This window comes from Notothenia coriiceps, unplaced genomic scaffold (assembly GCF_000735185.1).
Source record: "Notothenia coriiceps isolate Sejong01 unplaced genomic scaffold, NC01 NC01_scaffold00008972, whole genome shotgun sequence".
Lineage (NCBI taxonomy): Eukaryota > Metazoa > Chordata > Actinopteri > Perciformes > Nototheniidae > Notothenia > Notothenia coriiceps.
Window position 1 is genome coordinate 39,086 of NW_011341673.1, and position 20,981 is coordinate 60,066.

Here is a 20,981-nt window from a genome sequence, read left to right on the forward strand (position 1 = left end):
GATTTAAAGTATGAAAGTAAAAGAGGAAAAAGCAGTAAAATGTTGACTGTCAGTGTTGTAATAAAGAACATAATGGTGATGATTTGGATAAGTATTTCTGCTGTATTAATGTGACCTTGAGTGTCCTTGTAAACGGAAAAGTGACAAAATCATTGTTCCTTTTTTTTTCACAAGTAAACGGAATTTTCCGTTTAAGCAACAACAATATTTTTTTGTTTTAGTTTTTTAGCTTATTAAATGGCCAGATTAATTGTTTATTTTATTTTTAATGTATGGATTCTTTGCTTTTATACAAATGTAAAAATAATAAACAATCCATGCATTACAAATAAAATAAACAACCCATACATTAACAAAAGTATAACAAATCAAAATAAACAATCCATACATTAGAAAAAATACTTCAAATCAAATAAACCATCCCTACATTAAAACAAGAAGTATTGCAGTCGCTTTGCTGTTTACTGGTTTACGAAAGACAAAAAATTGATACGAAGGTACACAGACTCATGAGGGTTTAGAATGGTTTATTATGTCTATTTAGGTAAATGTTGTTTATGTTGTTAATCAAAAAAATGTAAATGTTTTTTTTCGAACTGAACAGAAAACACATAAAACTGATAGAACGTCAGGTAATTGTAATGGAGTTAACAGAACAATATTAGCCTCTTGGTTGTAGTGGAGTATAAAGTAGCCTACCAAGAACGGAAATACTCAAGAAGAATACTAAGTATTTGAAATGTGTAGGTAGTACAGAACGAAAGAAAGGGGCAGATTTTTTTCGGCTGCGTACTTTCAAATTCTAGCGCACTCGAGCTGGTTTCTCCATTCTTACCTACCTTTCAGTAGAGAACTGGAGTGAATGCACTTATTTATATTTCAGCAGCCATAAAGCCAAATCTATAGAAATGCTGACTTTAATGATTGACCACACCACCCACCACTGAACTCTTCCTGTCAAAGTTTCAGTTGTGTGACTACTTGGTGCACATTTCCATCAGCTGTCTATAAAAAACAATATTCACAATAAGGTAGTTATTGCAAATCAGCAAACAATTAGTCTCTCTGAAACCTTGTATTGCGTTTTCCCAGGGTGGTCATCCGAAATAAATAAAAAAGGTAGATTTGGAACAATAATAATAATAATAATCTAACTGAATGTGTGACAGCAGGATAAGTAGGCTGTGAGTATTTTACACACAGTTGTCAATCTGTAGGAATTATTTGTACGAAACATATTGAGACGTTTCTGTAAACAAAGAACTGAACTCTTGTCCATGTTTTTTAATAAAGAAAGAGTGTTGTTCTAAAGCTATTCTGTATAAATTTGCTTTATTCACGATTTATTTTGGCTATATATTTGGGTTCGGTGTATATAAACATTATCATACACACACACACACACACACACACACATACATACACATCAATGACATGATTAGACATTGTGTAAAGATGAACATGCAGTAGAAGACACGGGCAGATAGTTTTGGCATTGAAGTGTTTCTTCATTACCTTTGAAGGCATTTAAACAAACCCTGCCTGTACAGTGTTTTTAGAAAGACTACAAATGTCTGAAAGGCTGAATAAAAGTGTAACCTGCAAATAAATCACACTGTTTCCACACAAAAGAAAATAACAAATACATCTGAACAGAAGATGTTAGTGTTCAGAGTTTTATGAAATGCAACATAATGTGACAGCATGACTTGCACATGTAAGAGACAAAAAGCAACAACATATTGTACTTATTCAATCAAGTAGTGATATATAAATGACAGCATAATGTCCATTATAGACACAGGGGACCTCTGAGGTGGAGTTGCCCTTGAGTAATGTTTAGCTTCAGCTTCCATGCCCCTTTTGAACAAAGTTAAGTATCAAAGGGGAAAGTGCAAACCTGGCCACAGTTCAGAGCTTAAGAGCCGATTGAACCTACACACAAACCGGTAACACCACAGTTTGTGTGTCTTTAAAGCAAGACCTAAACTCCCAGTCTGAGCGTCACAGTGGAATAATGTTGGATTTTACAGTAAAGCGATGCAGCATCCCTTCCAGTGCTTATCAGACGACATTTTTGTAACATTAGTATTCTACTTATACCAAACCAGCAATCACAAATTGACAGTAAATCTAGCATCATTTCATTTTTGAATAATTTAAGCCCATGCGGTGATAACATGAACATTTTCTTCAGATACAAGTAGCCAGACCACTTCCTCCAGCATTTTAAGCTTTGAATTTAAGATGCTAAAGAAAAGAGAAGTCCTGCATTGACTGATGTGAGTCAGCTGTCACCAGCCCTGACACAGGAACTTATAAAAAGGTGTACACTTTCAAATGACCTATAACCATATTTCATTACATTTTTTTTATATTTTGCAATACAGCTTTTAGGTGTGTCTAAGTTGATATATCCCTTTATATTTCTTCTTCCACCCCAATCATTTGGAGGTACTGGCATTTCATTTGTACTTATCATAGATAGCTCTGACATCTTGGGAAAAAAATGAATCTTCTTTTTGTGAGTGAGTGAACCAACTCAAAATAACTTAGGAAAGACAAACTAAACAGCACGTGTAATATCGAACTAAGGCTTGTGCCAGAGAACCATTATCAGTGAAAACAGCATTAAATATTGATAATAACATGAGACTAAAATGTATTGAAGTTAAGATTCTTTGTCAAGCAGTGGATTTAAATCTATGCAGCGATTAGTGAATTGATTTGTAAATCGACTGTTTTGATGGCAGATCTCTTGTTATCTATTAAAAACTGAGCCTTCAACGTGTTCCTCTCCAGTATGTGACTGTAAAATGAATGTTTTTGGACTCGTGGTCAGACAAAAACGATATTTGTCGATGTCACCTCTGGCTTTCGGAAATTGTTTTTCACTTTTAATGACATGTTAAAGAGATTTATCAAGAATGTGCGGAACCAAATCATTAGTTGCAGCTCTGAATGATTTCCATTTAACTTTATGATTTTTAGAAGTAAAGGACATTGAAATGATACAGATATTTTAATTTTCACTAAATAGCTGGAAGATTAAATATATGTCTACATGGACATTTGTTGCAATACACAGACATTTGCATGGAAGAAACCGCCTGTTGACTGTTGCAACACATTTAACAACAACTGGGGAAATCTTGTTTTCAACTTGTAGCTTAGCCTCATGTCCTTCGTTCAGACATGACATGTGCGCTCCAAATATGCAAACCAAAAAGCTCGTGTTGCAGTAGAAAGGGATAAACGATGTTGTAGTCATCTGGAGCCATCCCATCTTTGCTCATGTTTTATTTTGCAATCAACAAACGGAGGCTTTATGGCTTCGCTCGTCTGAGACACCAGGATCAAATCGGCTGTCTCACTATTCCTTCCTCGTTTGCACTCTTGCCTTGACATTTAGCTTTCAGCCTTCTTGGATTCTATGCTTGTGCATCGGTATGCAAGTGTTACAGTCCGGGGGAGAGTGGGGTGGGGGGGGGCGGGCAGACAGCTCACATCTGAAGCTTTAGAGTGGTGATGTGGATGTCTCAAAGGTATGTTGAGTGTATTCATGTATACCATTCTCAGTCCAGGGAGATAGTGTGGTAGCTCTCACACCTCTGGCTGTTCAGCAGTGAAGAGTTGGTGTGTGTCTGTGTGGGTTTTCAGTTCATAGCGCCACCTCACATCTCCGGCTGCTCAGCGCTCACTGGCTGGGTGCGGGGCTCAGGAGACTCGTAGCGCTGGAAGTTCTTTTTCCTAATCTTCTCTGGAGCTTTTCTCCACAAAACAATCTCCTAAGCACAGAAGCAGAAGAACAAATGGAGGAATGAAAAATCAGAGACTACAGAGAGTTTAAATGAATGAAGGGCTGCCTGATCACAATATTGTGACAACAATTATTATTGACAAACATATAACCGTTTGATCTATATGAAGTTTGTAAAGAATATGAATAAAGCTATCGGTCAAGTGCAAGTGTGTTACCTGTTGTTTGAAGTATCTTCTGTCCTCTTCATCCACTAGCACCAGATTGAGGAAGTAGCGTACAGAGAACTTCTTATTGACATCCCTCATGGTAGGTGTCAAGTCGTATCCTTTGGAGGAAACAGAAGACGTAATCAATGATTACTCTGCACAAATGAATTCATTAAATATCGGCTTCTAAATCTGGAGATGATTTAAACATGAGGATATAGGTGAAAAACCAAGCCTAGAGTGTATTTAATGTTACTGATACAAGAGTGCTGTTATGGGACATCAGTTCAGAGCGCAACAAGGGGGTCAAGAGCAGGCTCAAGCTATTGGTTGGTTGGTTGAAGCGTTGTCCCCGCAGCAACAACTGTGCGATGCCAACATGCCTGGAGGCCGCTCTCCAAGGAGGAACACGGACAGGCGGTTAGAAGCCCGAGCAACAATGGCTGCTAGCGCTCCTTCAGGACAAACATGCACAAATAATAAATAAATAACGGTCCTACTCTGACCCGAATTAAGTGCCTCCCTTCGAACATTTTTAATATGTTTCATGACTAGTTAAGGATACTTAAGGAACGTGAATGTGATACGCTGGTGTTCAATGTTTAATAAGAAATGAACACTACGATAAGCCTAAGTACGATATGCCTGAAATTCGGTTTCACTAAAGAGAAGAGGAGATTAAAAGGCAGGACATAGGGGAAGACAAGACAAGAGATCTTACCTGCCAGAAACAGTCTAATGGGAATTGATTCTCCTTTAACTGGAGCCCCATCCATGATTTCATACTTTGCGACCGTCTCTGTCTCTGTGGTAGTACTGGGACCTTTGGGACAAAACATAAGAGTTTATAGACAGTGGATTAGAGCAGAGAAGATGGACTACATTGTTCAGATTTATGCTACTATTAATAATATTATATATTAGTGCATACCAGCCATATGTCTGACCTGAGTTAGTTTCATTTGACACGTGGCGTCACTGGCTTCTTACTAGGGCTGCTCAATGAATCGTATTTTAAATCGCAATTACGATTATGGCTTGCAACGATTATGAAAACAACGTAATCGAAATAAAACGGAAAAAAAAATGTAATTGGTTTTTCAGTTGAGTTATACTTAAAGTTCAGGTTCAGGTAATCAACTGTTAAAAACATACTGTTCACATTTTTTCTCTCCAATAAATGGATGTTTTCAAAGTAAATGGATAATCGTTTTTTAATAATCGTGATATCAATTATTGACCCAAATAATCGAGATTATGATTTTTGCCATAATCGAGCAGCCCTGCTTCTTACCTATGCCTGTTATCTCCTTCTTGATGAGCTGTAGCTCCATGTGTTGGATCTTGATCCTGACCAGCAGGAAGTAGATCTTCCCAACAATCACGTCCTTAAGGTGGTATCTGACAAAGACACACAGCAAGAGAAGCTGCTTTAACTGACTCGGCCTTATTTGGATTGACTGCGGAAACAATAAAGACTTCTCCAGGAGAGTTCAAGAGAAATGAGTCTTACTTGGATTTATTGTATTCAAACTCAATGTGCAGACAGTCTTCTATGCCGACCTCCATCTTGATCGAGTTGTTGACGTCTGGGTATGTAGCCAACTGGTGGACAATCAGCTCGTACTCCTTCACTAAGTCAGACAGACGACGGACTATTGTCACCCTGAGGAAATACCTGTGAGAAGAGGACAAAGACAAAGCGAGCTTTAAGAGTTAGAATGAACATCCAAAGATATCAATCATTTATATTTTGGAGGGGGGAAAAAGCCGATGTGTGAGTCTTTTCCTTCTCCTTAATGTGTGGACTCAAACAAGCCACAATGTGTTTGTATATTATTTTGACATGTACTGATGATTACAAATGGGTCAGAATGTGGCTGTTTCTGTACATTATCAATAATATAGGCTCTGTAGGTTTAGAAAAGGTTTGGATTGAAAAAAAAGCTGTGCAGCCGCCAATGTTGATTTTTTTTTATTGAAATGTCAGCGTTATGAATGAAGCCTTAAACAATTTGGAACGAACATATGATGGTAAAACCATGTGTTAACTCAAACTGTGTAATAAATATACCTTAGCCTGACATTGGCTCCAGTATAGGTCTCATACGGCTTCTCCACCTGCATGAACTCAAAGTCGTAGCTCCTGTTCTGGGCGAGCTCTCCAGGTAGAGCCAACTCTTTCACCAAGTCCACAAACTCATGGGTGTTGCTCTTATCAGAGAACAGCTCTGTAATACAGCACAGAGGATGTGTAGGGATGGTGTGTAATTCAAGACACTTCAAACACACTGCATAACGTTTAATACAGTAGTTTAGTTTAAAACCCATGCTCTTTAAAAACACTGCTTTCATTACTCATTTCAAATACTTCTTAGAACTAATTGCATAAGAAAAGTTAGAGGTTATCTGTCAGCACTAACTTTAGACATTAAACATTACAAATCTCCATTCAATGAACACATCATGCAGCACTTCAGACACACTCACCTATCTGTCCAACAAACTCGATGCGGATGCCTTGGTGCTCCAGACGTTTCCCTCCCTGCTTCACATTTAGATTCACCTGGAGAGGTGTCATATGAGTTGAAAGAGAGTCATCTTAAGAATATCCAGTAAGGGCAACATCTCTCTGACAGGAGCCAACCAATGTTATTACTTACTATATACTAGGGCTGCACGATATATCGTGTTGTGACGATAATCGCGATATGCACATCGCAGGACTTGCGATTTTTTTCAATTTTTTATTTTTTTAGTGCTTGCGATATTAAGTAGTAAAATGAACTCAAACACGTCATGTTAAAATTATTTTGCTGCTTGCTACAAAAGGAAAACTTGCGCAGCTCTCATGTCAGGGGTACTTGAGTGAGTTACATCATGCAGGCTCTGCATGCACAGCAAACCACAATCACAATCAAATCTCCAAAGCAAACGGACGGTGATTAAAGGTAAAAACACTGAGTCAAGTAGTTTCATGTGTTTCTCCAGTTCGGCGCTGCTAACCGAGCTAGCTCAGCTTGTTGCTCTGATAACTTAAGATCCAGACGTCCTTGACTAAAATCCTTCATCCGGTTAAATATAGTTAAAAAAATACCAATTGTATAGCATTAAAGTTCAAGAAAGGATTTTTTGTGGAAAAAACCCCCGGTATTTTCATATCGCAGGGGGGGGGAAAGAATCGCAATGTCAGTTTTTTCCAATATCGTGCAGCCCTAATGAGTGCTGAAATATCAAGAGGCAAACTGTGTTTTTCTTTTACCTTGATGTTGACATCAGCCCCATTGCACACTAGGAGCTCCAGACAGAGCGCCCCGTGGCGTGAAGCGGCGGTGAAATGAAGCGGCGTGAAGCCCTTTTCGTTCACGTGGTTGACGTTAGCGCCGCACTCAATGAGCTCGTTCACCACCACATCCTGCCCGTTGTAGCAGGCCACGTGCAGGGGCGTGTTGCCATAAGCATTGGGCTCATTGATCTAGACGCAAATATAAGACAGGGTGTTATCATGACATCCCTGTTTCTCACCAACACACTGTTTGTACGCAGAATATTAAAATCCTAGTCATTATCTAAGGCAGTGCACAGTGCCAGGTTATGTTATTACATGAATTCTCTCCTGATCAGATCTATCAGTGTCTGCAGAGTATAGAATAAGCTGGTGGGTGGAACTTACATCCACCCCCAAGTCCAGGAGGTATTTAACAACGCTGATCATTCCACTGGAGGCTGCTGCATGTAGAGGGGTGTAGGATTTCTTATCTTTGCAGGCCACCTCGGCTCCATGAGATGACAGCAGCTTTACCACCTCTATGTGTCCTGAGGATAAAGAGAGCATGATTTCATACCATGAATATGCTGTCAAGATATTACTCATTCATTTGTGTTCATTTAAAAAAACCTTTTAATAATTCTTGACTTGTATTGACCACAGGATGAGATGAACTCGTCACATTACATAGAGATGTAATAATGCTAGTGGATGATTTATTACCCATGTATGCTGCCCAGTGGATTGCACGGCGGTCCCTCTTGTCAAAGGCATTGATGTTTGCTCCTCTAGAGAGCAGGAGCCTCACCATCTAAAAGCAGGAACAGAGAAGGGAAAAAAGCAGTCAGGGAAAATGTCAAGGGAAGTTACAACCTGACCACTTCTGATTCAGCTGCCTTTCAGTTAGTGCACCAACACATATAACCATGGTGTACACATTGTGCGTAATGCCTTAATACTCTGCTCTACACCACAAACATGCCTAAAGTTGACTTTGATTTAAACTAATCTCAAGGAGTTTCCACAAGGCTATAAAGCATTGTTTAAATTGCTGAGCAAACAGAGGTTGAAAGACCTGAGGAAGTCAGTAGGGATGAAACTGATAACTTACGCAGTGTACCTATGTTGAACACCGCACATAGGCTTTAATCAATATACATGGAATATAACTTATATGCATTTGATTTACATACACAGCAACACTTAGACAAGACCTCTCTATTTCTAAGATACATAATTTGCACAAATGATATTACTGCAATCATTTGCATGTAGGCACCTGATTGGACAAGCACCGACTCTGCATGCCGAGTCCTTTAACGTGACCAAAAGTCATGACTGACAGACCACTATGTCAGTCTGCATCGATTAGGGAAAGAAGATTATGGTGTAAACATGCTTTATTTTCACAACAAACTATGACCGGTTCATTTATAAGCAGCTCAATGGTTTGAGGAGCTGTGGCTTCTCCCTCTTCAGACTTTATCATGGTGTTTGAAATTGTGCATGACTCCCAAATATGAAGGCTCATCACCATCACCTCTCACTCTCCATACAACAAAAGCTCAGTTTAGTTAATGTTTAAAATTAAAAGTAAGAATAGGCCACATCGTATGCCAAATACCATGGGTACAAATACAAACAACTCTGAAAGCAAGAGGAACAACCTACTACACGTTTGTCAACCTGTTGAGTAATTTCTAAAATAAATACAAATAATTTGTTGTGGTTATGACACGACCGCTATGGCTACTAACATAGCTGCTAACTGTAGGCAGACAACAGAGCTAAATGTGGGTGTTGATTGGTTTACTTCCCACTTTTTAAAAACGGACAAAAATGCAGCCATTGTTCATTTGTTTGGTATTGCAATACGGTACCCATTGTGTTTACACATTTATGAGGCAAGCACTTCCTGTCAGTAAGAGACGAAGATCAGGAGCTTATACTAACAGCCAGGCGAACCCACCTCCTATCAAGCCTGTTGTGTCAATATGAACAGCACTTAAGTGCTTATGCTTTTATAACAAAACAAAGACAAATCAGAAAGTGCAGCCAAATAGTCAACACAGACCCTTTAAAGTTACATGTCCTGTTTTATATAGCAAGTGGTATTCAAATGCGCTTCCATTTCCATCCATTAAGGTACAACGAAATCAATACTAAAGGCATTAAAGCCTGTCAGAAGAGCTCACAGCTGAATCAAACCATGTGTAGGCTTAATTTACCTCCAGGTGCCCGCTGAAGGCTGCATGGTGCAGCGCACTCCGGCCGGCTCTATCGGACACATTCACATTGCTGAGCAGTGGGACGAGGGCTTCGGCGCAGCGGACAGCTTTGTTTGCTGCGGCGATGTGAAGCGGCGTTTGCCAATTCTTGTCTCGGGCGTTTACGTCTGCAGAGTGTTTCAGCAAGACCTGAACAGCCTCCTGCAAGAAGTCATCACATGCAGGTTAAGGTTCCACACGGTTTAGAATTTAAAAATGTTGCGCGACATTTGTGTGTTTTGCATACTCAGAGGAACATTCACATACCTCACTGCAGGAGGCCACGGCCCGGTGCAGAGGAGTGAGCCACTTGTTATCTTTGGCATTTACTCTGGCACCTACAAGTCAGATGACACAGGCTGTTAGACTGTTTAAGGTCATACAGTTACATGCCATCCAGTGCAACATTTCAACAGAATGCCTAAAGCCTTATTGATTTTTATGAAGGGCAGTTTCCTAATATCTCTGTTGGCAAAAACCTTAGCAAAAGAGCAGACTGCAAAGTGTGTAGGTTGAATGCAGATGCACCATCTGGCTACATAAGCCTTTGAAACATATCCTTACGCTCTTAGAAAAGCTAACATCAGCATATTTTACCACTCCCTTCAATACCCAGAATAGAGAAATCAGTATGTTAAGCTTATGTACGGCTATGAGATGAAAGGGGATGATAACTTGGCCAAAAGTGATTTACAAGGGTTTAAACTTCAGGAAGAAATATACTTCTCACATTGGTATAATTCTTTTAGCCAGAAATCTGTCCTTTTAATAAACAAATCAACAGCTATTCCATTTCCTAGATAATCCCTACTGATACCCGATGAGCACTTTTTATTTCTATATTGTAACATTAAACCTATATTTGGTTTTGAACTATTCTGCTTTCAGATGCAATGCAGGCCATCTGACATGTCGAGAATAAAATGTTCCGATTTCTGAAAGCTCCATTTCTAAATGCTCCACACTATAAAAATGACAGAAATCCATATGTTGGTATTTCATTTCAGTACATAAATCCTCTTTTGAAAAACAAACCTGAAAGAATCAGCAGCTCTATAATCTCTGCATCTCCGAGGTAAGCAGCAGCGTGCAACGGAGTTCGCTTCTCATTGTCCTGTAATAAATTAACACAAAGACGTTTACTGTGGAAATAAATAGAAACCACAGTCTAAATGTGTACCTCTACTTTACTCTATAAATGTTCATTTGGTTGTGATATGTCTTGCATTACAATTCTTACACTACATATATAATTCTAGAAATTAGATATAACTGTTCACATGTTGACAGAACCACAGTTAAACACAAATTCAGAAACTCTAAAGCCTTGCAGTGAAACCTCCTCCAGTACAAACCTGCTTTATTTGGAAACAAACACCCAGCTAAAGCAAGAATGGAGAGGAAGAGCAATGAAATAAGCTTAGTCAGATCATGCAGTAATAATTGTAAAAACAAACCTAATTACTTTTTTTATAGTAAAAACGACTAACTGATAGAGTTCTATGAGGGCATTCAAGGACAATTGTAAATTACAACTTTTAAGTTCTGTGTTGTAGGGATGTTTTTAAAACCAGAAAAGGGGAATCAAATGCGGAAATGAGCGTGAGTTAGTGAGATTACCTGTGCATTCACATCCTCTTTCTTGAATATCAGTGAGCGTACTTCATCTGGGTCCACATTGAAAATAGCTTTCAGCAAAGCAGGCTGTAAAAGAAAAAGAGACTGTGTTAAAATCAACTTATTATCAAGACTTTTATGTCAGACATGCAACACTTTCAGTTAAACTTAATGCGAGCCTGTAAGGGAAAACCGTGTTTCTCTGACTAGAAATGCCAACAGAATAGGTCAAACTTGAGAAAACAATAACCATTCAGAATGTAACCCTTAGAGAGACTGCAGGATCCTCGTCCTTAAGCACCACAATACACACAAAGCTCATTTGCTCTGAGTATACACAATCATGTTCAAGAGGCCATCGAAAACAAGTTAGGTTCATGTCAGGTCTGTACAGGCATTCAAATGTACATTTAACAAAACGATGACTCCACAAACAGAGGATGATGGCGGCAGACTGTCAGAATTGATAGGACAAACGCTGAGCAGCCACTTTCTAATTCTGTTTGGTGTTTACAGTCTGCAGGCAAGCAAAACCACATCCATCCCATGGCACAGAGAGAAATATCCCTTTACTTGATTGAATACAAGTCCAGCATTGTGCTGCAAACGACTGATGTGCTGATCAGTTCACTTTTTTTTAGAAGACAGAAACATGACTTTCTACATCTTTCTCGGAAACAGAGGAAAATAGGAAAAACCCACCCAGCTGATCTGAAAACAGTTTCAAAAGTTAAACACATTTTCATATCCATCTCTCAAAAACACATTTAAGATATGTAACTGAAATACTTTTTATGATTTATTGCAGTAATTACCAATGGACAGATAGCTGAAGTTATATATTGTGACACTGTCGCAGCATTTTGCCAACATTTCCTGTTGAACAAGCTCACCTGCACTACGTGTCGCTGAATAGTGAGTTCAAACTGACAACCGAATGTTCCAAAACCAAGTTATCCAACACAACTGTCAGCATTATGCCAGCTTTTTAAAATTGTTATAAACCAGTGTGACATCTGTGAGTTGTCAAATTGATTTGGAAACACTGAAGGGATCAATGTTTATCAACTATTTGAAAATGTGCTAATGTACAACCATACGTCATGTTAATCAGATCTACAGGGCTTCACACTCCTGTCTGATCCACCATAACACCAGCAGACAGTCTTAGCATTACCAGAAGTCAAGACTTGTGTATGACGATATTTTTCATACAATTTCCTTGTGCTGGATTTGCTTCTGCGTACAGTCAGAATGATGTAACATGCAGAGTCCATTCGTTCATTAAGATTTCATCCCTCATTTAAGGCACCGGGCTGCTAGATAATTAGCTAAAGTGCAGCCATGTGGCTTATAAGACTTACTGTACAAAAGACCTCTAGTTCATCTGGTATTGTTTGAGCTACATACTAGACAAACCTTATCAAATTGAACTAGCTGCCTCTGGACACAACTAGTCTTTCTGTACTGCTTCCTTATATGTCTCAATGACTCACAATCACATTAATATCCTGTATCTTTTTTCAAAGCTATGTGAATGTTGAGCATAAAACCAAGTACTGTTACCTTCGACAGACAGAACACAATTGAACCTTATGCAATACACTTTTCTACAGCAAGACAAATGCAACACCTAATATTTACTGTGAACACGTTGGATAGTTCCAGGTATAGGTGTTGGCATGGGTAGAAAAAACGTCTCTGAAGTATATGAAAACCAACAGGATAAGATAGTAAATCTGTTTGAGCCGAATAAAGCATTTGAGCAGTTGAACTCATGCTCATTAAGTATTTAGAATAAGCAAGACAAAGCTTAGCATTACCGTCTAGGGACCAAGAAGTGTTGAGTCCTTTTTAATAACACAAAACAATCCTCTCATTCACTTGTTATAATGCCCATGAATATCTGCAGGGTGTTATAGTGCAGTAGAGCTTAGAATTACGAGGATACATTCAGGGTAACAAACAGGCACTTGTTTCTTCTTGATAATGCCTTTATATCCCCCACAGTGAAAGGGAAGGACAAATGTGCATTTTGTCTTTTTCAGTTCTTGAGTCCAGCCCAATTGGTGTAAGAGATTTTCGATGCTTCTCTGGCTGCACGATTGTGCACCTCCTCTTCTCATACAAGCCAGCCTAGTTAATACCATCACCATGGAGACAGCTCTTTGGCAACTCCACCAGCTCACATGAGTCCAGGTACACGATCATTCAAACACGCACGCACGCACACACACACGAATAGCATCCATGTCCAAAACACACAGCCCTTAAAAGATAAGGGAATGCTATTCTTGTTTTCACAAGTAGGTGGCAAGTGTTTAATATAGTTAGAGGAAGCATGTACTGTCACATTGCCAGTGACTTTGTACATTTAATAAAACCATTACACAGCAGTTAACTTGCAGGCATACCATTCATACATTACATTTGAGTAAAAAACTAAAACAAATCACAAATACTTTAAAAACGATTCGAATATTAGCAGGGAGCAAAAGATGTGATCAAGGACATAACTTATGTAATTGATGTAAACCATGTTTATAAATTAAACCATCACTAAACTGAGCAGGACACAACGCCTCGCACGGATTGCTACACCACACAGCAAAGTGGTGGTATTCAAACAAGATTAAACATTTGGTTAGGGAAATTGGTGCATAAAAGCTTCATCATCATTTAAGTGTTCAACCAATCTAATAGCTATCATAAAGCCACCCCAGCTGAGGTACAACACATGGATGTCACCAACGGCCAGTTGTCACAGTAACGTTACAATCAACAGATAGCGTTGGTTGTTATTGTACTCATCTCACACTACAGTAGTGGCTATTATTACTAGAGCTTGAAAGCGAAATCTCAAAGGCTATTGTTGAATTGTGTAGTCACAGGATGCTAACAAGTCACTTCCCAGCTAAGTAGCATATCACGCAGGCTCTGGCTAAATACTGAGATAAAAACAGTATCATTAGCTTCAGCTCAACAACCGTTTGAGCATGTGTTTCAATGATGTCTCGTTATCGCCCAACACTCCAAATGTGATTCACTTAGCACCACTGCACCTAAGTTTAACCTCAGAAGGGATCATTTATCACCGAAGCTCACATGAAATGTTGAAGGAAATGCTTCTGTTAGCCTTAAGCCGGTGGACAAACTAGACTTACATTCTGCTGGCCAATGTTGAAATCGGGGCAGCTAGCTAACATTAGCCAGCCAATAGTGGCTGAAACTTGGGTCAGCTTTTGACACAACGATCACTTACCTGGTCTCGAATTTTGAGAACCACCATATTTCTGGGATTTTAATTGTTCTCATGCAGATTCATAAAGGGATATTTGTCTCCTTGCGAATAGCAGTGTCTGATCTTGGTAGCTCTCCCGCTGGTCTGCTGGAGGCCTAGCGTGACGCTAGCTTAGCTCTCTTGCTAGCTTCCTAACCTGATGGCATGAAAGCACAGGAGTAGCGGAAACTCCATAGCGTTGCCCCCACCGTACTACGCCTCCCAGCAAGATGCGAAACGATTGGTCAGACGCGCTGTGCCTGCTAGTAAGGCAGGTGGTGGTTGGTTGTTGCTAACATCGCTCTGTGACAGACGCACTGTGTTAAATATTACAATAACTGTCCACGCTCTTGTCAAAAATAAATGATGATACTTTTTAACGAACGAGTAAAACAATTTAAGACGCAATGCAAATAATTTACATGGTGGTACAACCATACTGTGCTCTTTTGAATGCATATATCGAGCTGCTCTGCCCAGTTTGGTCGACCTTTTAGTAACAGCTTTATTCTATTTACACACAGTGACTCATGTCGAAGTTGCACAAGAAGCGATAGCCATGCAACCATATGCATCAGCCGCAAATCATCTCAAATGGAGCCAGTGGGAGTAACGAGTTATTATAACAACATTATTCTCTCAGGAAGAGAAGTTTATCTGGATAGACGACTCACTCTTCTCCTAAGGTATGCCATACAGACACAACAAACATGCTATATGATTAATACGCTGCATATAAACCATGGAAATCCGAAATTGTGTATCACTAGCTAGAGTGCTAATACTCTTCTGGCCTTGTGGCAACGGATTCTTTAAGGAGCGCTCCTAAATAGTCTAAACTGGTATTTACAACAGTTGTTTGCCAGTCAGGTTAAAAACCACGGAAGCCAATTTCTATGCAGTTTGAGCTGACAGGAAGATTTTTTTTACAAAACAATTGCTTGCAAGCTGTTTGGAGGAAAACGGTGTATGCACAAATCATACTGCAACTTTTGATTAACTTTTCCTATCTGCTGTCTTAAATCTTATAGCCTACATATAATTTGGCATTGTTGTTCTACAGTATGATTCAATATAGTGTAACTGAAATCGAGTTTTGCACAGCTCATGTTGGTTGGTTTTAAATCCCCAGTATGTTTCCGGTCCTAACAGCAAAGTGTGGAGGAATATGGCCCTCTAGTGACATAACCTTTAACTACAACCAGAAGTTTAACCAGCTGAACGACACCAAATTGGATAAAGGGTTAAATGAGAAGAAATATGTAAACTCTTGTGAAATCAAAGCCCTAGTTATTGCTTATATAATATGCATTTAATTGACACAGTGTGAATGTGAGAGTACTGTTGAATGGTTGCAACCATTTGTAATATGGTGCACAATTTGATAATTTGCAGTAAAACAATATATAGACCAAATCTTAGTGTTAGTGATTTCAGATCTAGACCAAAACTCAAAACATATTTCTGTTTTCATAAAACGTTGAGAAAGAGAAGTGCATCTATTAATAATCATATAATAAGAGTGTCTGTTGAATTGCTCATGGAATGTTACAGTCACAACAGCTGAGGATATAATGGGACAGTAATTTCTTCTGTTTGGTGAAAATACCACAGACAGGAATGGCAGGGATGACATGGATGAGTGCCAAAATTATTGGACACAAAACTGTCTGTTTAAAGAGTTCTCGGTGACTGGGCGGTTCTGTTACACACAGAATCAGTATATTGAGATTCAAAAGTTCCCAGTGCAGCACTTCAGAACAAGAAAATATGCTGCTATATATTATATTTGGGAGAAACGTGAATAAGCTACTTAAATGTCTGATCATATAAATTGTAGCACATTGCTTTATTTTTCCAGTACAGCTAATAAAATCTAAACAAGAACAATGATAATGTAGTACGCTGATAACATGTTATGTCACAGTATAAGGGAGAGTGACATCTGAAATATTATCTTCCCACAAAAATTATATATGATTAATATATGAAACAGAGATTAGTAATCTCCACCTAGAGGTATTGACGCTATGAACAAATAAATAAGGAAAAAGCAGTATGGCGACGCAGTACAGTTTTGTGAGTGTTGGAAATAGTCTTGTGAAAGAATGTAGATTATGCTCACTGGGCAACTTTCAAGGGCAGTCTCAAATTTCAAGGCACTGGATACAAAGAGACGGGCGAGGGAATAGGTTGCAGCAGCTATGTTAATGGTTTTGGGTGTAGGTTGGTCGTTTTTGCTCGGGGTAATCCTCCTGGATCTATCCCTAAGCCATGCAAAGGCCACAGTAACCAAAGAAGGAATACTTTCTCACTGGGGTGGTTGAGGTGGAAATGGTTTCCCACAAATTAAATTAAGAGTACAAACACCAGACAACGGAGTAACTGCATAAATGGAGAAAACAGATCCTTGCATACCTCCACAGTCTGCACCCCTCTTAAAAACTGCACCCTGACCCCTCCTGTTTACAGGCCTCTGTTTGTGTGTGTGTGTGTGTGTGTGTGTGTGAAATAATTACATATATTTTCATTACCCTTATGCCCTCTGGTACTTCTGTTTCTGCATTAAAATATTGTATTATTGACAAAGCAAAACATTATTTATAGACAAACAATCCAAAGCCCTGGTCACTAGATCCTTGCACCTCCCAACACAAATGAATAATGCAGAAAGTAAAACAAAAATAAGAAAACACCAGATAGTTAATCAAATTCTTAGCTGGCCTTCCTACTGAGAAATGACATGGTCCTTAGCGTCCAGGTGCTAGCTGTGCGCTCCTGCGCAGGCCTCAGACAGTAACAGTGACATGCATGTAGGTTCTGCCTCAGATTTGCTGATGCTGGGCTGTGCCCCTGTCAGTCCAGCCGTCAGGATGAGCGATAGCAAACAGCTGGACAGTCTGGGTTCTGGGATGAAAGTGGTGTCATCCCCTGGTTCATTCCCAGCTGCTGTAGGAAGAATGGCAAGATGCAAGGAGAGAGGTTTTCACTCCATCGCTTCCCACCACTGTTCCTGCACTGCTGAGGAAGAACCAGAGAACACATCATCAAGAGATCAATCCAAATCCATGTCATATAATGTCTACTAAAAGTCTGAAGGAAGGGTAGGCAATATTCATGGGGATGGCCAAAGTAGATGAAGAGGTATCAAAACCTCCTAATACATCGGAAACAGGTGGACAGGGAGAAGATTAGATATCTTGTTCTTCCGCTAATGGGGAGACATTTTTCCTCTGGGACAAACGGTTAACTCAGGAGAGGCACCGAAGAATGCTTCGAAGTGAAAAATAAAAATGTGAGACCATGGACAGCTGTTGATTTATGACGATGACAAATCTGCATATAATCGGTGCTAACCACACAAGCCTAGCTCCTGGTTAAGATAGAAGCATCTCCCCTATTCAACAAACTTAACTAGAAGAGTGCGAAAGTGCTCATTTGGCAGGTTCACAGCTTTTTGTGATGGAATGCATTTTTGACAACTTGCATTGCAAACCCGTTGTTGAGCATGTGATAAAACTGCTCCTCTATTATATAATAATAGATTAATCAACTAATGTCTAATTCATAGATTATTGTTTTTGTATAGCAGCAGACTATGTCACAAGGCCAAACATTTTGGCCGAGGTTACTTCCTACTGGAGTCAAAGCTGATGATAACGACTCTTATGACCAGTAGATGGCACTGCTTCCATTTTAATAATCTTTGTGTGCACTTGTGGATGCTACAGGTGCTATTTTTAGGAGTTGCCTCTCTGCAAACTGTAGTCTGAAAGTGCAGCTGTCGTAACATTTACATGTTATGCAATAACAAGAAAATAATAGCTTCTTTACAAGCACCAAGCTACTTGAGTGGCTTACACTCCTATTATCATAATTCCTGGTGCATTCATCTATTATAATAGCCCTAAAATGATTCATTGAACACTAAAACAGTGAAATAGAATAGAGTAAACATCACCGATTATTTAAATGCAAGTCAGTTTATTATCTGGGCTGTATAATGTTTTAATAAAAAAGGATATAGCACTAGTGAAAGTTGGTTTTGTTTCAGTTGTTTTAGGGAGAGAAAGGTGGTGCACCTGCTGACGACAGACAGTGACCCGAGCTTCCATGCACACGTCTCTCCATGTCAGACATATTCAGAGAGGACAGTGGAGTAGACAGAGTGTTCAGTCTGCCACTACCTTAGTTAGGATTTTATATCTTCCCCTCGTTCGACCAAGTAGACTATTTATATCTCAGTCGTCATACACAGACCGCATCCTGCGTGTCCTCCTATCTGAACAACAGAACACACGTCAATCCCTCAACCCTGTCCTCAAGGTAGATAAACACCGTTTCTGCATCTGATAATTAAGTATATTTAACACACTCGACGTGATAAGTAGGCTATGCAAGCTACTCGTATACAAGGTGTTTAAAAACTAAAAATATAAAGAACTAAATGTGAGCTTTTATATTATGAGTTTTAAGCCCAAATAACGGCTTAATTGCTTTTATACAACGGTTATAACCTGAACAGTAACAAATAATAATAATTAACAATGCTTTTTATTTATGTATTAATAATAATAATTTGATAATGTTATATATTTAATGTTTTTTCACTTCCACAAAGGGTTTTCAAAATGTATGTTTTTCAACTGTCATGTTAGCTAAAAAGCTAAACACTTTGCTCACGGTGTAGGGTCGTCCATACCGGTAAGTTCTGCGGTCATAGACCATAGACCAGGGCTTCTCAAACTCCAGACCAAGGTCCGGATCCGGACCGAATTACAAATCAATCCGGACCGAACCCTGTGTCCCATTATTAAAAAAAAAAAAGAAAGAATTTCTGATTCTGATGTAAATTAAAGTGGACCTATTATGCTATATTGGAAACATATATTGTAGGGCCATACCTATTCAAAACATGTCTGTGAAGTTTTTTGCTTAAAATACCAAACAGATCACCCATTGTAGCCATGCCTCATACTGCTCAAACACCTCTTTTGCAGCCCTGTTAGAGAAACGCGGATTTTGGGTCCTTAGCTTTAAAAAAATAAAAAGAGGAGGCGTGGCTAATGCCTCATCAGAATTCTACCGGAGATAAAGTTAAATTATGCTGTGATAAAATGCCATCCTGTTCTAAACCACATCAAAGATTACATTTTCTGAAACAGTATGGAGCTCAAATGCTTTTTCTCTTGCGGGTTTATCACAAGGTGAGTTCTTTTTTTTATTTCCGGCTTTTTAAACACAAGTGCTCTCCAGTACAGGTTAGCTAGTGTTAGCGACGCTTGCTAATGTAAACAAAGACGAGATTACGTCCAAAACATGTCAGGCATTGTTTCAGATGGCAACTTTGTGTGGGTCCGCCGCCGATTTGACGTCAGATCGGCAGCAAATCTGTACCCGCTCGTTGTACCCCTGTTTTTAAAAAGATTTGGGTACGGCGGAAAAGAGAGAGGGTTTTATTGTCTGACGCTGCGTGAGTTCAACATGAACATGAAACACCCTTTAATTTACTGCAACGACATGTTGGGAAACCCCCTCAAGGGGGCCCCATGCGAGCCAAAACTTCGTTGCTCCGCTCCGGGGGGGGGGGGACTTTACTGACATTGATCCGGACCATTGACCTTGTATAAAATTCACAAGTGAACCTTTAACAAAAAGTTTTGAGTACCCCTGCCATAGACTGTCATAGACTCATAGGTGGTCGTTTTTTAAACAATTTATATTGTAAGTCCGCCAATAGCCGACCGGAACTGTGTGTGTGTGTTATATGAAAAGCTGCGACATTCTCCACTCAATCACAGAAATTAATATGTGTTTTTGTGCGATGACCGACTAGCATTATTGCTTTTGTGTGCAGACCGCCATACTTGCTGACGTGTATTAAACAGGTATAAGCACCTACCGTCGTTAAAGCGCAAGAGCCCTTATTGAAAAACTTAAATATCAGCTGCATCACCCTTGAGCACAGGCCACTAATTAGTTGAACTAATTAACTAACTAACTAACTAATTAGTTAAAAAGCAGAAAAGGGTGTACTAGTCTATTGGGATTGTGAGAATTGTGATGTGGTCTATGTTGAACAGCAGTGAGTCCTATGATTATAGCTATAAATACTTCTTAAAACGTCTCAGCACACTACTACCCAAGTATAAAGTAAATACAAATAATCCAACAATGTTTAATGCCTCAAAACATTGAACTGAGGTGCAAATCTTGTAAATGTACTTTGTTACTTTCCACAATTGATAACATCTTATGCTTTGAAGGTTTCTCATTTCTCTAATTCCCCTCCTCGACTCCTATCCTTGTGTCTTAGTCCCGTCCACAGGAGATGCGAGCGGAGGAGTCGAGGAAGGGAAGCACCAGGCGTTTGGAGAAATGAAAAATCCTCTCCTCTGAGCAGTCATTTTAAAGAGACGTCCATTAATGATGACAGGAGGCACAGTAGCCCTCTGTCTGATGGACAGAACTGTGTACATGACAACTTATATATTTACTTTAATTAATTGACAGTGCGGCATAATGAGACAATAACAGGCTACAAATGCGGACATATACACACATATATATTTATATAAAT

At 39.3% G+C, this 20,981-nt stretch overlaps 4 protein-coding genes across 5 annotated transcripts in view; 1 reads left to right on the forward strand and 3 right to left on the reverse strand.

Moving 5' to 3' along the window:
* Positions 1-20,981, reverse strand: part of hacl1 (2-hydroxyacyl-CoA lyase 1) — a 187,959-nt gene that overhangs the window by 8,128 nt on the left and 158,850 nt on the right. The window lies entirely within an intron of this gene.
* On the reverse strand, positions 1,213-6,573 carry vps26a (VPS26, retromer complex component A). Its single transcript, XM_010770579.1, has 7 exons — positions 6,460-6,573; positions 6,044-6,200; positions 5,483-5,647; positions 5,264-5,370; positions 4,691-4,792; positions 3,979-4,088; positions 1,213-3,788 (listed from the first exon to the last, which is right to left on the reverse strand). The coding sequence occupies exons 1-7, from the start codon at positions 6,548-6,550 to the stop codon at positions 3,675-3,677; spliced, it is 846 nt and encodes a 281-aa protein (XP_010768881.1). The 5' UTR covers positions 6,551-6,573; the 3' UTR covers positions 1,213-3,674.
* Positions 6,567-14,566, reverse strand: LOC104944970 (serine/threonine-protein phosphatase 6 regulatory ankyrin repeat subunit A-like). Its single transcript, XM_010770583.1, has 9 exons — positions 14,384-14,566; positions 11,125-11,208; positions 10,540-10,618; positions 9,772-9,842; positions 9,466-9,666; positions 7,961-8,048; positions 7,643-7,785; positions 7,216-7,444; positions 6,567-6,601 (listed from the first exon to the last, which is right to left on the reverse strand). Exons 1-9 carry the CDS (start codon positions 14,408-14,410, stop codon positions 6,567-6,569), a joined length of 957 nt encoding a protein of 318 aa, XP_010768885.1. The 5' UTR covers positions 14,411-14,566.
* hdac9b (histone deacetylase 9b) overlaps positions 14,782-20,981 on the forward strand; it is a 38,901-nt gene continuing 32,701 nt past the window's right edge. For both annotated transcript variants that reach the window (XM_010770578.1, XM_010770577.1), the window contains exon 1: positions 14,782-15,087. The gene's annotated coding sequence lies outside the window, so the exon portion shown is untranslated. The remainder of the gene's footprint in view (positions 15,088-20,981) is intronic.